At 56.6% G+C, this 13,499-nt stretch overlaps 1 protein-coding gene across 1 annotated transcript in view; it reads left to right on the top strand.

Moving 5' to 3' along the window:
- Positions 1-9,358: 9,358 nt before the first annotated feature.
- MN1 (MN1 proto-oncogene, transcriptional regulator) overlaps positions 9,359-13,499 on the top strand; it is a 30,691-nt gene continuing 26,550 nt past the window's right edge. The window contains exon 1 of the mRNA XM_062504567.1: positions 9,359-12,800. Within this exon, the coding sequence (XP_062360551.1) occupies positions 9,359-12,800 (3,442 nt within the window). The remainder of the gene's footprint in view (positions 12,801-13,499) is intronic.

Genomic DNA, 13,499 nt, shown 5'->3' with positions numbered 1-13,499 from the left:
CTTCATTAAAATTGGCAAGATTAAGGAAAAATGGCTTGTGATTTATAAAGTAATTTACAACTTGAAATTTTCCAGAAGCTGCTTTTTAGACAAGTACACTGACAGTACCTGTAGGGCATTTTCCAGTGTATCTTAGGCTGGGCAGTGGGGACAGGGTCAGTCCTTCCCTCCAGGAGTACTCCTGCCAGTGCAGTGGCTGTTTTCCAGAGCTTCCCTTTGGAAGCCAAGCAGGCATTCTGGATTTCACACACAGCAGTGGAATATAATTTTGACTGTAGCTGTTTTCATGTTGGAAATACACTTTGGGAGATGTAGACTTTCAGACAGGATGACAGTTTCAGTTGTAGCCCCTGACATGTTTCCCTGCTGTCTGTGAGGGGCTGATGTGTGAGAGTCCCTGGGAAAACAAATGCCTCCTGTAGGAAACTCCATAGGAAAAAGGTCTTCAGCACATTTAAGGAACTATTCAGAGCACATAACAGGGACATTATCTCAATGCTTGTTGGATCAAAGAAGTAGTATTTTAAAAAGCACTAGTTAGATAAAGATCTGTTGGTTTCCTCCCAGTACCCTTGGCAGGGCAAGCCTTGCCTGACTTCCCAGGAGGGCTCTGGTTTCTGTTACCAGCAGTGACAAAACATTGCTGTCCTGGCAGCATGGGCCAGGTGTGCTGTGCACCTTGTCCTGGTGCTGTGCACGATGGCACTGCCACACCTGCCCGGTGCTGGTGTCTCACCTGTGCCCTGCACCCACCCTCCAGCACCACAGTGATGTGTTTGGTTTCCTTTCTGGGTTAGTTCAGGGATTATTTGTCCTGTCCCACCAGGAGGCTGGGCTGTGGTAAGTGCAGAGACACGGCACACACACAGAGGTCGTTGAAGTACCCTGGAAGCCAAGGGGTTAGGTCTCGGTGCTGGAGCTGTGTCCTGCCATTGTTCATGTGTTGCAGTGCAGAGGGAAAGGGGCCCTGTGACTTCCATGGATTTGGACTAGTTGTGAAAATTTGAGAGAATCTTGTAGTGAATGTACAATGTTTAGTTTCCTTTGGCAGTCTCTGGTGTGACTGACAGTAAAGGAGGCAATGAAATTTAATTAAATAAATTTGATCACAAAAAGCTCTGTCTCTTATCTCAGGCACTCACATTTTGCTCCTGAGCTGGTGTTTGGGGTCCCACTCTCACCCAGGGCTGCGTTTGGTTTGGGATTTCAGGCTGAGCAGCACCTGGAACCTTGACTCTCCTGAGCAGGGAGGACTCTGTGCTGTGGCTCCCACTGCGAGGTGCTGGGCTGGCAGAGGTGGGACCCGGGCAGGTGGGAGGTGCTGAGGGGCTCCTGGGTGTCCCTCCCTGGCTGGTCCCGTTCCTGGAGCTGGCTGAGCTGTCCTCAGGGTGGGCCCAGTGCTGGCTCTGGGGCAGGGTTCTTCGTGCTTGGGTTGTGCAATCACCTGCTGCAAACCAAGGCTTGTACAGCTCCTTTGGTAAATGCAGAATTGAATTCTGTCTTTACTACCAGCTTGTTTAGCTTCCAGATGGTGAACCAACAGGAAGCAGTGGAAGTGTAACGTAGTTTTGATATAATGGATATGTAAACGTGATAGTTACTCACTGCAATAGACTGCTGTGAACCATATTCCAGCAGTAACCTTTGAAATCCATCACTTGGCTATACACAAGTGTGATCTAAAGGAGACTTGTAAGGAATTTGCTTTTTTTCTGGAGGACTTTAAATCACTGAAGAGAAAGGAAAATTATTTCTGTCTTTTACCTTTACATGTAGACTGAGAAATGTCAGGAAAAAAAATCTGTGGAGATTTTGGGTCTTTTGGCCTTTCTAAATATTTTCTGAACAGTCTGAAAATGTCCTGTAAGGCAACTTACTCTGCATTTCCAAGCCCCAGTTGATTTATCCACATTTAGGAGCTACATCAAGTCCTTGAAATACAGTGCTGTGGTTTTATGGCAAAATCTGAAGCACGAGGCTGCTGCTGTGGTTTTTATTCAGTTCATACAATTCAAGAGTCTTCTCCATTTAATTTTATCTTGATAAAGTCACTGGGAAAATATTTTCTTCGAACTTTTTTAAGTTTTAATGAAAGACTTTCTACTTGCTTGAATTGATGTGGAAAATTAATTTTAATCAACAGCATATAATTGTGGGGAAGCAAAGATTATCCAGAGTGATGGCTGCAGACATTTCATTCCTGGGAGCCTCCTCTTCTTGTTGCTTGCTGTGGGCAGAAATCAGTGTGCAAACCCTACCACAAACAGAGTTCTGGCACTCACAATGAAGATTATAATGATAATGTGTCAAGCCCAGGTTTTGGCGGCAGATTTTCAATTGCTTCCACCTGAGGTATCACCTGCATGAGGACCCTTAATGTGAGTTAAGTGAAATCTTGTGTTGCTGTCCCTGTCTCCTCAGCAGTGGCTGTTTGAGGTCCCACCCCTGGCAGTGGAGCCAGGAGGGTGCCTGGTGTGAGGGGATATGATTTCTTTGCAGTGCACCTAAAGACACAGTCTGGAAGTATTTCTGCTGCTGCCCTGTGCCTTTTTTTGCTGGTATGCTGGTACTTGTTCTGATAATCGTAGTCACTCTGTTCTGGTGCTTGTTCCCCACTTTTGCTATATTTTATGCTGTATTTTTTAAAAACCTCTCAGCAGGCACCAGCACAGCCCCAAATATGTTGCTGTTACCCTTCAGGGATAATATCTGCTGTCCATGCTCCAGAGCAGCCTTGGATTTCTCATTGCTATAAGCCCTAATTTAACTTTAAAACTTTATTCCTCAGGTTGGAGATACGGTTCTTTCCTGAACCCCATCTACCTTTATTCTTAAATTTTTCTGTCTAAAATTACATGGCTTTCTGGTTAAGAATTGCATATCCAAGACACAGAAGAAATTAGTGGTATTTGTTGAACCTGAACTATAGAGCTTCTCCAATCCCAGCTAAAATCTTGTTACGCTTATTTACCAAAATTCTGTTTTATAAGCTTGTAGCACCCTCTAGAACAACACCTGTTGTTCCTTTTGCAAAAGGCTGTCTCCTGTGTTTCTCACACAGAGACACACACAGTCCAAGGTAAATTAAAGGAATGTGATGCTGAAAAACCCAGTAGTCACTGGCTGAACTGTACCATGAAAAGAACTGAGCTACAAAAACATGGGAAGTCCCTGAAAAAGGCTGGAAGCAAAATGACCGTAATTGAAATGTGAAAGCAGCAACTTCATAAAGAAGTAAGCGAAGAGGTGGCTCTTTGTAAATGATGATCTAAAAAGTGTTCTGGGTTGTGAGACCTCATTTCAAATGTATTCGTTAAATAATATTTGAATCATTTAACAGTTTGAACTCTACTGCACTGCTAATATCTTCAGGGGATTTTTTTTTCTTCAGTAACAAAGGTGCCTTTGTTCCCGCTCAGCGCTCGGGCTGTGCTTTGGATATTAGTTGGAAACCTGATCACCCGACATCACTCCGAGGCTGCGAGTACAATGTGAGTCGTCTGCAACCCGGATTAAATCAGGCCCTTTGTACAGATGCTGAGGGGCCGTGATGGTGGAGGAGCGATGGTTATGGGCAGCAGGAGCTCGTTAACCCTTTGTGGCTCTGGCGAGTAGTTGGGAGGTTTGGGGGAGGCTGTGGACGAGGGGCAAGGGCAGCCGGGCCAGCTGTGCAGAGCAGCCGATAGTGCCGGAGTGATTCCTGCTGGAAAGAAAATAATTCTGTAAGCGGGGCAGGTGAATTCATGGGATGCCTCTTCACTACCGTGTGTGGGCAGGGGCACTTGATGTAAATTGGAAAAGTCAGGACTATGAGCCGAAGTTCAGGAACGCACGTCGTGTGCTGTTAAACTTTCTGAAGTAACACGATAAATAACAAACACAGGAGCAGCTTATTTGCCTGGTGGCTGTGAGTTCTGCGCCCCAGGGTGTCGAGCATCCCGGCAACTCCAGGATGTGCAGTGTGTTCTCCAGCAGAGCCAGGAGGTCAGGGAGCCCCGGGAGCCAGGGTGTCCCCAGTCCTGATGGCAAGGGGAGGATGGAAGTGCAGCTGTGGCATCCCAGGGGATGGCAGGATGAGGAGAGGAATCACCAAGGAGAGTGCTCTCCCCTAATACTTAGGGGAAATTAAGTCATCAGGACTTTATCGAACACCCTCTGGCTCTCTCCTTTCACAGTAATTCAATTTATAAGATGATGAAAAATGAATTAACTTTTGTGGTTTTCTGGCATCACCCACAGTGAGCCAGACTTTCCAGATGCTCAAAGATTGTTCTTGCTCCACCATACTTACATAAATTCCCACCTGGTTCAAGTTTAGGAAAGCAGCAGAACAAAGTTGGTCACACAAACTGCACCGTAAAACACTGAGGAGAATTAAACACCGATTAGCGAGCCATACAAAGAGGTGCTATTTTGTTATTTGTGTTTCACTGAGCTATTTTAGGAAACATAAAACTTTTACTGTAGCCAAACTAATTCACTACTTCTGTCTGTTTCTGTTGTGTTGTATATATATTGTGTGTGTATATATATATAGTTGTGCTGTATATATATATTTATTTTTTTTAATATCCCCTTCTCAATGTAATGTCTGATCCTACATATGTGTTTTTGAGATGGGAATTGGAAGGGGAAAAACAAAAGCCCAAGCAGTGAACTGTGCTATGAACAGGAAAAATTGCTTTAAGGTTTCCTATGTTTTTACTAATGTACACTGTCAGTGTCATGATTTTAGCACTGTCCTGTTTTTTGAGTCATCCAAATTATATGTTCAATCAAAACATATTTTTGGTGTTTATTTTATGTACACCAAAGTGCCCCATGTGCTGCAAAAATTTTCACCTAAATGGCATAAAGGGCTCCCAATAATACTAAATTGGCAAAAAAAAGCTGTTTGCAACAATGGAAAACTCTGCTGAAATTATGAAAATATAATGATCTATACTGAGGAACCTGTAAACTCAAACAGGAAAAAAATACACAGCTTAAGGTTGCAGCCATGTAGAGGAACTAAAACCAACTGAACCAACCTTGCAGAAGAGCCAAACAGGAAAATCCCTGTGAAGGGCTAAGTTCTGAAATAGCTGTCTATCCCTATGGGAAATTACTGAGGTGGTTTTAGTCCCTTAACTCTGTTTATTCAGCTATGCATTTGTTAAAATGGGAAGCAGTAAAGCGCCTGAAGGAATTTGGTTCAGTCTTTCTAGAAACCACATTGTTGGTAAAACTAAGCATGACATTTTTACACCGGCAAGGTGAACTTCCCAGAAACTGAATGCAAATCAGGTTTCGCTGATGAAATTGTCTTTAATCTCAATTACAAACCATGTCACCTCCAGACACTCAAGCAGGGAAGGACAAGGAGTGGCAGAGGTTGGATCTCTGGAAGTCCCTACATGTTGGTTTTTAGCTGGTGCCTCCCAGCTCAGCAGCGTGGCTGTGCTGGCAGCAAATCCCTGTGAGGCACCATGTGCAGAGCAGGTCTGCCTGCTCTGAGCACAGCCTGGACCATGCCAGGCCCTGGGACCTGCCCAGAACAGAGCCCTTCCACACCCCAAAATCTTCTGTTCTCAGGAGCTCAAGCAGATGCACACAGACAGGCTCAATCCCCTGCAGAGTGATGCCTTCCCTCGGGAGCTGGCTCTGTGCTCCCTGCACTCACAAGCTCATCTAATAATTTTACACATTTGCTTCCTGCGTCCGGTCCACCACCACGTTCCCTGTAGTTTGAGAGACATGAGATACAAGGGTTTCCTCAAACTGTTCCAGGCAGCAATGCTGAAAACTTTACTAAAAATATCAGGTGACAGATTTGGAGACCTGTCCTTCAAAATGTTACAATTTCTTTCACCAAATATCCCTGCTAGAAAGGGAAATCCCTGCCAAGAGAAACCCATGAGCTCTTTTGTGAAGTGGCTGTTGGGAGCCCCTGCTGCAGGGCCGGTCACCGGGGCTGCTGTGGGACACAGAGGCGTTGGTGGCACCACGGAGGACAAGGGAGTGGCTACAGCTGAAGTACCTGAAGCTGCACTAAAGACAGGACACCTTTGGAGAGCTGGGACTACGAACACCCCAGAGAAGTGAGCTTGGGTTCCCTCCATGTCAGGGTTTAAGAGGCTCTTGCGAAGGGCTGGCTGAGCTAAAGTGTCTCGAGCATATGGGCTTATTTTGTGCAGTTTCTGTGGTGGTTTCTTCGTTAGATTTTCAGTGGTAATGAGCCCACACAGTAGATTGCTGCAGGGAGAAAAAATCATTCTGAATAGGTTTGCTGAATAATTATGAACTGAGCTGAACTCTTACATTTGCTTACTAATTGTATGGTCCGTGATGTTTTATGTATGATGCATTCATTTTGTTAAAAAGGATTTTTTTCTTTTTTTTTTTTTTTTTTTTTGCTGAGCAGCAACTTTTCTAAGTGCAAGTTAAACTGTCACAGTGGAAAGAGCTGGATTTAAGTCTGATGAATTGATGTTGTTTGAATTATTTTTTTAAACATCAGTCCCACTATTTGGTTTTTAGAGCTTGCAATATGAAACCCAAAATTGTGCTATTGTCTGGAGAGTTGAAATAAATGAACCCCCTCAACTTCGGATTTGGCAGGCACAATTACTATTGTTAATTTAGAAAATAATCCCCAGCAGCTACAACTATTTAAATAATGCCTTTCCTTGCTTCCCCCAAGATGACCAAAACCCCAAGAATGAAAGTAAAAATATGTTTCATAAAATACACTTTTCACTGCTTGGTCTGATGGAGAGAGGCTTCCTTCTCCTTGGCTGGGGACTGCGACCCTTTGTGACACAGGTGAACCGACAGTGCTGGCCACAGCCCAGGGCCACGCTCCCACCAGTGCTCCCAGCCCCGTGCTGGACACCGGGAGCTGTGGGGCAGGTTGGCAGCCCCAGAGCACAACTCACGTTAGGAACAGGGGCTGAGCCAACTTCCCACATGCACACCACGGGCCAGCAGAACTTCACAGCTGGTATCCGACCTTGCCATTCCAAGCAGCTCCCTGTTTTTACTGTCAGAATACTTCGCTGAGATTATTTCCATGTTTGCCATTGTCCAGTTCAGACACCATCTGGCTCCCACCCCAATCCACGGAAGGGGTGCCGCTGGGTCAAGCCAGGGCTGGGGATGAGAATTCCCTCTCCAGCGCGACCGCGATGGCTCTGGAGGAGGGGGGCTCAGCCCTAGAGCGGCGCACAGACTCGACGTGCGGGATGCAGCCCCGAGGGCGACATCGCCGCTGGGCTAAGGGCCGTTCTGTGTCCATGGCGAAGAGAGGCTCCGGAGGGAGCGGCGGCATCCCGGGGCGGTGGGCCGCCTGCCCAGGGCCCCCACAAAAGCGGCAGGACGAGCCGGGGAAGGGAGTGGCGGCGGCGCCGGTGCCCCAAGACGAATTTGGGCAGCCGCTCTCGGCGACTCCGCCCGACATCTCCCGCACCGACCCCGTCCTTCCGCGACGAGGAACGCTCGCGGGTCCCGGCCCGCCCCGTCCGGCCCGGCTGCCCACCACCGGGGCGGAACGGGGGCACGGACCTTGGGCCGGAGCGGGGGCTCTATGACTGCCGTCGGAGAGGAGCGGGGGCGCGGACACGGAGGGGAGCACGGAGAGGGGACATGGAGAGAGGACACGGAGAGCGGATACGGAGCGGGGACAAGGACAGGGGATAGATACGGAGAGGGGACACGGAGAGCGGATACGGAGCAGGGACACGGACAGGGGATACGGAGAGCGGATACGGAGCGGAGACACGGACAGGGGATACGGAGAGGGGACACGGAGCGGGGACACGGACAGGGGATACGGAGAGGGGACACGGAGCGGGGACACGGAGCGGGGCCTCGCCGCCCGGCGGGAGTGCGGCGGGGCCGGGCGGGCACCAGGGGGCGCTGTGCCCGTTCGGAAGGGCCGCTCCGACGGCGCGCACGCAGGCGCAGAGGGGACGGCGCTGGGGGAGCCCCGGGCGCGGGGCCGCCTCTGACCCGGAGGTGCGGAACCGGGGTGCGGGACCCCGGCCGGCGCAGCTGTCGGTCCGAACAGCTGTCCCTATGCTGGGGCCGGCGGCCTCGTCTCTCCTTCAGTTCCTCCCTCCGTTGCCGCCGTTCCCGTAGCGAGGAGCGAGACATCCCTTTCGTTCCTTTGTGCCGCGGTCGCACCGCGAGTGCTGCGTTTTCCACCCCGGTGCCCGCCCCGCAGCTCGAGCCCCGCGCCCCCCTCTTCCCCCCTTGTCACTTCGCTAAGTAATAATTTCCACGTCCAATTCCATTTCTTCGCCAGTTCTGAAATCTCCAGGCCATCAGCAAGGAGGATAGTTCACATGAAAACTAATTACACAAAATCAATATTTAATCACAGCGCAGCATCCTGATCCTGCAGAAAAAAATCCCGTTAAAACTCTCCTGCCATATACAAACAGTTCTCAGCCGCTTATTTATAGATCTAATTTTTTGGTGGGAGCAATATTCATTACTATTTCTTTAAACTATCGACATGTGCGTCCGCGAGCACCTGAAGCACCGTGTCCCGCCGGCGATCTGTGGGCCCCCGGGCCTGGTGGGTGTTTGTCCCTCCGGGGGAACGGGGTTGTGACTGCCCCGCTGCCGCAGCGCCCGCTCCCCGAGAGGCTCCGTGCGGTGCCCGGCTCGGGGCGGGCCGGCGGGGCCGCTCCTGCTCCCGGGCTCGGGGCTGCCGGGCGGGTTTCGCCCCGGTGGCTCCCCACACCCGCCACCTGGTCCCAGCTCCAGTGGCCCCTGTCCCGTTTCAGGACCCTGTTTCGGGACCCCGCGCACCTCCCGGCCGCCTGCGCTCCGTGCAGCGGCACCGCCGGGCACGGGGGGCGGTGCGGGGCGCGGTGCGGGCGGGGCGCGGGGCCGGCGGCGGAGCCACCTTAACGGCAGCTCCGCCCCGGACCGCGGCGCTCATTGGCGCAGCCCCGATGGCTGAAATTCATCGCTGAAATGCAAAACTTGTTGCTGCTCCGCCAGCGCTGGGTGAGAGCGCGGCAGCGCGCGGGGAGCGCGGCGCAGCCCTCGCAGCGCCCGCCCGGCCCCGCGCCCCGGCCCCGCCGCCGCCGGAGCGCTGCGAGCCGCGGGAGCGCACGGCCGGCCGGCGATGCGGCGCGCAGCTCCCGGGCGCCGGAGCCTGTGAGCGGGGGCGCGCCGCCCCGTCGGCTCTCGGGCAGCAGCGAGCGGCGAGCGGCGGGGTGAGCGCGGGCGAGCGGCCGGTGCCGGTGGCGCGGCAGGATGTGAGCGGGGGCGGCCGAGTGGCGCGGAGCGGAGCAGCGGGGAGCGGCGGGCAGCGGGACGGCGGAGCGGCGCGGAGCAGCCATGACCTGCTGAGGAGCCGCGCAGGATGTTCGGGCTGGAGCAGTTCGAGCCGCAGAACAGCGGCCGGAGCGGCGGGCAGGCGGAGCGGGGCTTCGGCCAGCCCGGACTGAGCATGAGCGCGCACTTCAAGGCGCCGGCATTCCCCGGCGGCGGCCCAGCACCGGCGGACCCGGCCCTGGGAGCGCTGGGCGAGCCGCCCCTCCTGGGCATGAACATGAGCCTGGCCGGGGACGGCTACGGCTTCCCGGGCCGCGGCCCCGCCGAGCTGCACGGCGGCGGCATGCAGCCGCCTGTGCACGGCTTCTTCGGCGGACAGCAGCCGCACGGCGGCCCCGGAGGCGCCCCCCACCCGCACCAGCACCCCCCGCACTTCGGCGGCGGCTTCGGGCCCGACCCCGGCGCTTCCTGCGTGCACGGCGGGCGCCTTCTGGGCTACAGCGGCGCGCTGGGCGGGCAGACGGCGTTCGCCGACGGCTACGAGCACATGGCCGAGGGCCAGGGCGGCGAGGGCTTCGGGCAGCAGCGACCCGGGACCTTGCCCGATTTCCAGCACCACGGCGCCGGCGCCGCCAGCCACGCCGTGCCGGCGCCCTGCCTGCCCCTCGACCAGTCCCCCAACCGCGCTGCCTCCTTCCACGGGCTGCCGGCGGCCGGCTCCTCCGAGCCCCACGGCCTGGAGCCGCGGCGGCTGCCGGCGCAGGGCGGCGTGGACTCGCTGGAATACAATTACCCTGGCGACGGCCCTGCCGGCCACTTCGAGCTACCCGTCTTCTCGCCGTCGGAGCCTGAGGGGCAGCTGCCGCACTACGGCGGCGGGCGGCAGGTGCCGGCGGGCGGCAGCTTCGCGGGGGCGCCCGCCCTGCCCCGGGCGCCGGGCATGGCCGTGGCCAAGGCGCACCCGCCGCAGCAGCACGGCGTCTTCTTCGAGCGCTTCGGGGGGGCGCGGAAGATGTCGGCCAGTATGGAGCCGGGGGCCAACGCCAGGCACCCGCTGATGCAGCAGCAGCAGCAGCAGCCACCACCACCACCACCGCAACCACCGCAGCAGCCGCCGGGCTTGCTGGCCAGACAGAACTCCTGCCCGCCAGCCATCCCTAGGCAACAGCAAACAGAAGCCAACGCTCCCAACTCCAACCTGCAGGACAATGGGCCCATAATGCAGAACCAGCATGCACAGTTTGAATACCCTATTCACAGACTGGAGAACAGGAATATGCATCCCTACACCGACCCCGTGTTTAATATGCAGCACCCTCCTCCGCAACAGCCACCAAATCAAAGACTGCAGCACTTCGATGCCCCCTACGTGAGCGTCGCCAAGAGGCCGCGCTTTGACTTCCCCAACACTCCTGGCGTCGAGCGCTGCGCCTCCTGGGGTGGCGGCAGCATGCACGGCCCGGCCATGGAGAGTCACCTTTCCCCGACGGCCTACCCCGGCCTGCCGGGCGAGTTCACCCCGCCGGCACCTGAGGCCTTTGGGGGCCCATTGCCACACGGCGGCCCTGAGCACCCGGCATTGGCGCAGCGCCAGAACGCGGCCCTGGTGATGAAGCAGATGGCCTCGCGAAGCCAGCAGCGCCTGCGGCCGCCCAGTCTGCAGCAGCTGGGGCATCATGGTGAGGTGGGCGCACCCGGCAGCCTGCCCCCGCCAGCCTTCGAGCGGGAGGCTGGTGGCGGCCGCAGCTTCGATGCGCCGGCGCCGCACCTGGCCCCCGACGGCGCCTGGTTCGCAGGGCCGCCGCCGCCCGGGGAGCTGCTGCAGAGGCGCTTGGCGGCACCCGGGCTACCAGCCGAGGCAGCCCCCCACGAGCTGGGCCTGCAGCCGGGTGGCCCTGCCGTGCTCTTCCGGCCGGGCGCCAGTGGGCTGGGGCTGCAGGAGCCCTTGCGCATGGCGGGTGAGGGGCCGGCACAGGCCCTGACGTCGCCCGGCGTCCATCCGCCCTTCACCCCCACAATGGGTGGCCTCTCGCAGCTGCAGTCACCAGGCAGCGGTGTGGCACTGCCCAGTGCCCCCGCTGAGCGCCGTGGCCCCGCCGACTTCGCCGCTCAGCCCGGCTTTCCCTTTGGGGCGGCAGCGCGGCAGCCGGCGGCCCACGGGGCTGCACCTGCCCTCAGCGCCTCGCCCGGGGCCTACCCGCCGCCCCCGCCCGAGTTTCCCCCGCCACCCCCACCACGGCCCGCCGCCAGCAAGCTGGGTGCCCTCTCGCTGGGCTCCTTCAGCAAGGCGGCCAGCAAGGACAACGTCTTCGGGCAGAGCTGCCTGGCTGCCCTCTCCACTGCCTGCCAAAACATGATCGCGAGCCTGGGCGCTCCCAACCTCAACGTCACCTTCAACAAGAAGAGCCCGGCCGAGGCCAAGCGCAAGCTCAGCCAGGCCGAGCCTGACCCGCCACCTGCTGCCCCGGACTACTTCCCAGCAGGGCCACCAGTAGGTGGGGGTGGCACGGGCAAAGCAGGGGGCACTGCCCCGCTGCTGCCCGCGGAGAGCAGCCTCTCGCCCGGCTACGCGCTGGAGCCGGTGGCCGGTGGCGAGGGGAAGGCGGGTGGCGGGAGGGGTCGGGGTCGCCGGAAACGGGACAGTGGACACGTCAGCCCCGGCACGTTTTTTGAGAAGTTCTCAGCTGCCGAGGGTGGGGGAGCCGGTGTCAGCCCAGGGCAGCCGGCAGTGCCGGTGGCGGCGGGGGCCCCGCCGGGGGCTGCGGGCGCTGAGCGCGGTGGAGGCACCCCTCATGACAAGCCCCTGACCTCGCCATCCTGGGGCAAGGGCAGTGAACTGTTGCTGGCGGAGCAGCCCGACCTGATGTCCTCCCTGGACAGCGGCATCCAGAGCGTGACCAAGTCAGACGGCAGCTCCCCGCACGTGGACTTTCCCGACGAGGTCAGCACCAGCTATGGCAACGAGGACGAGGTATCCTCCAGCTCCGACAATGCCACCTCCAAGCCCACCCGTAGCCCGCTGCTGGGTGGTTCGCCCAAGCTGCCCCGTGGGGAGCACGCACTTCTCAACGGACAGAAGCCCCTGGCCCTTGGCCTTCTCAGTACATCTACCTCGACCCCCGACAGCTATGGGCTCAGCACCACGGCGGGTGCTCACCCTGGCACACCAAGCATGGAGCAGGTGCGGACCCCCACAAGCACCTCGGCCCAGGATGAGATCCACCCCCTGGAAATCCTGCAGGCACAGATCCAGCTCCAGCGGCAGCAGTTCAGCATCTCGGAAGACCAGCCCTTGGGGTTGAAGAGCAAGAAGGGGGAGTGTGCGGGGCAGAATGGGGACAGTGACCTGGGCAGCTGCTGCTCGGAGGGTGTCAAGGGCACCATGAGCACCATCGACCTGGACTCCCTGATGGCAGAGCACAACTCCACCTGGTACCTGCCTGGAGAGAAGGCTCTGATGGAGGGGCAGGAGGAGGACAAGCCCATGGCGCCCTGGGAGAAGCCCAAGCCCCCGAACCCCAGCAAAGAAGGTATCAGTTGTCCCACGTGGGTGCTGGCACATGGGTAGGGGTGGTTGTGGGCTGCTCAGGAAAAGGGACATGGTGAGGCTGCAGCTCTGGTACTCTGAGCACATGCTGACTCCACACCCTCTCCACTCGTGGTGGGTGCCAGGCACCTTCCCAGTTTGGGCTGGGGTTGCAGAATGCTGGGTGGCTCTGCTGGGGGGGCCAGTGTCAGGGACAGAGTGCCTGCTGCCTGACTAACCCAGGTGACAACTGCCCCATGGCACCTCTGCTGCCAGCCCTGTCCCTGTCATGCCTCTGAGGGAATGGGCAGGTGGAGGTGCTGGGCAGAGGGGTTTCCAGTGAGCCCCACCTGAGCTCCTTGGGCCTGGGGTGCTGCAGGAGGGGACTGCAGCCTGAGCTGCTGAGGAGGGGGCTCCTGCAGGGTCCCACCAGGCATGGGGTGCTGAGGAGGGGGCTCCCACAGAGCCTGGTGCCAGACGAACCTTCCAGTCACTTTCCCAAAACTGTGACTGAGGATTTCCCAAACCACAAAAATATTAATTTGGTGGTAGTGCTGCCCCTTCAGGTCTAGGTGCCCCCTGCTTATGTTTGGAGCCCACAGCAGTGTGATACTGAACTGAACGGCTTGTAACAAATTATTTCTTATTCAAAGAAAGGCAGTTTAACATAAGGCTCTGGGTCTTTTAGTGTAAAACTTGCTTA

This window comes from Cinclus cinclus, chromosome 17 (genome assembly GCF_963662255.1).
Source record: "Cinclus cinclus chromosome 17, bCinCin1.1, whole genome shotgun sequence".
Lineage (NCBI taxonomy): Eukaryota > Metazoa > Chordata > Aves > Passeriformes > Cinclidae > Cinclus > Cinclus cinclus.
This window is presented reverse-complemented; position numbering and strand designations above follow the sequence as displayed.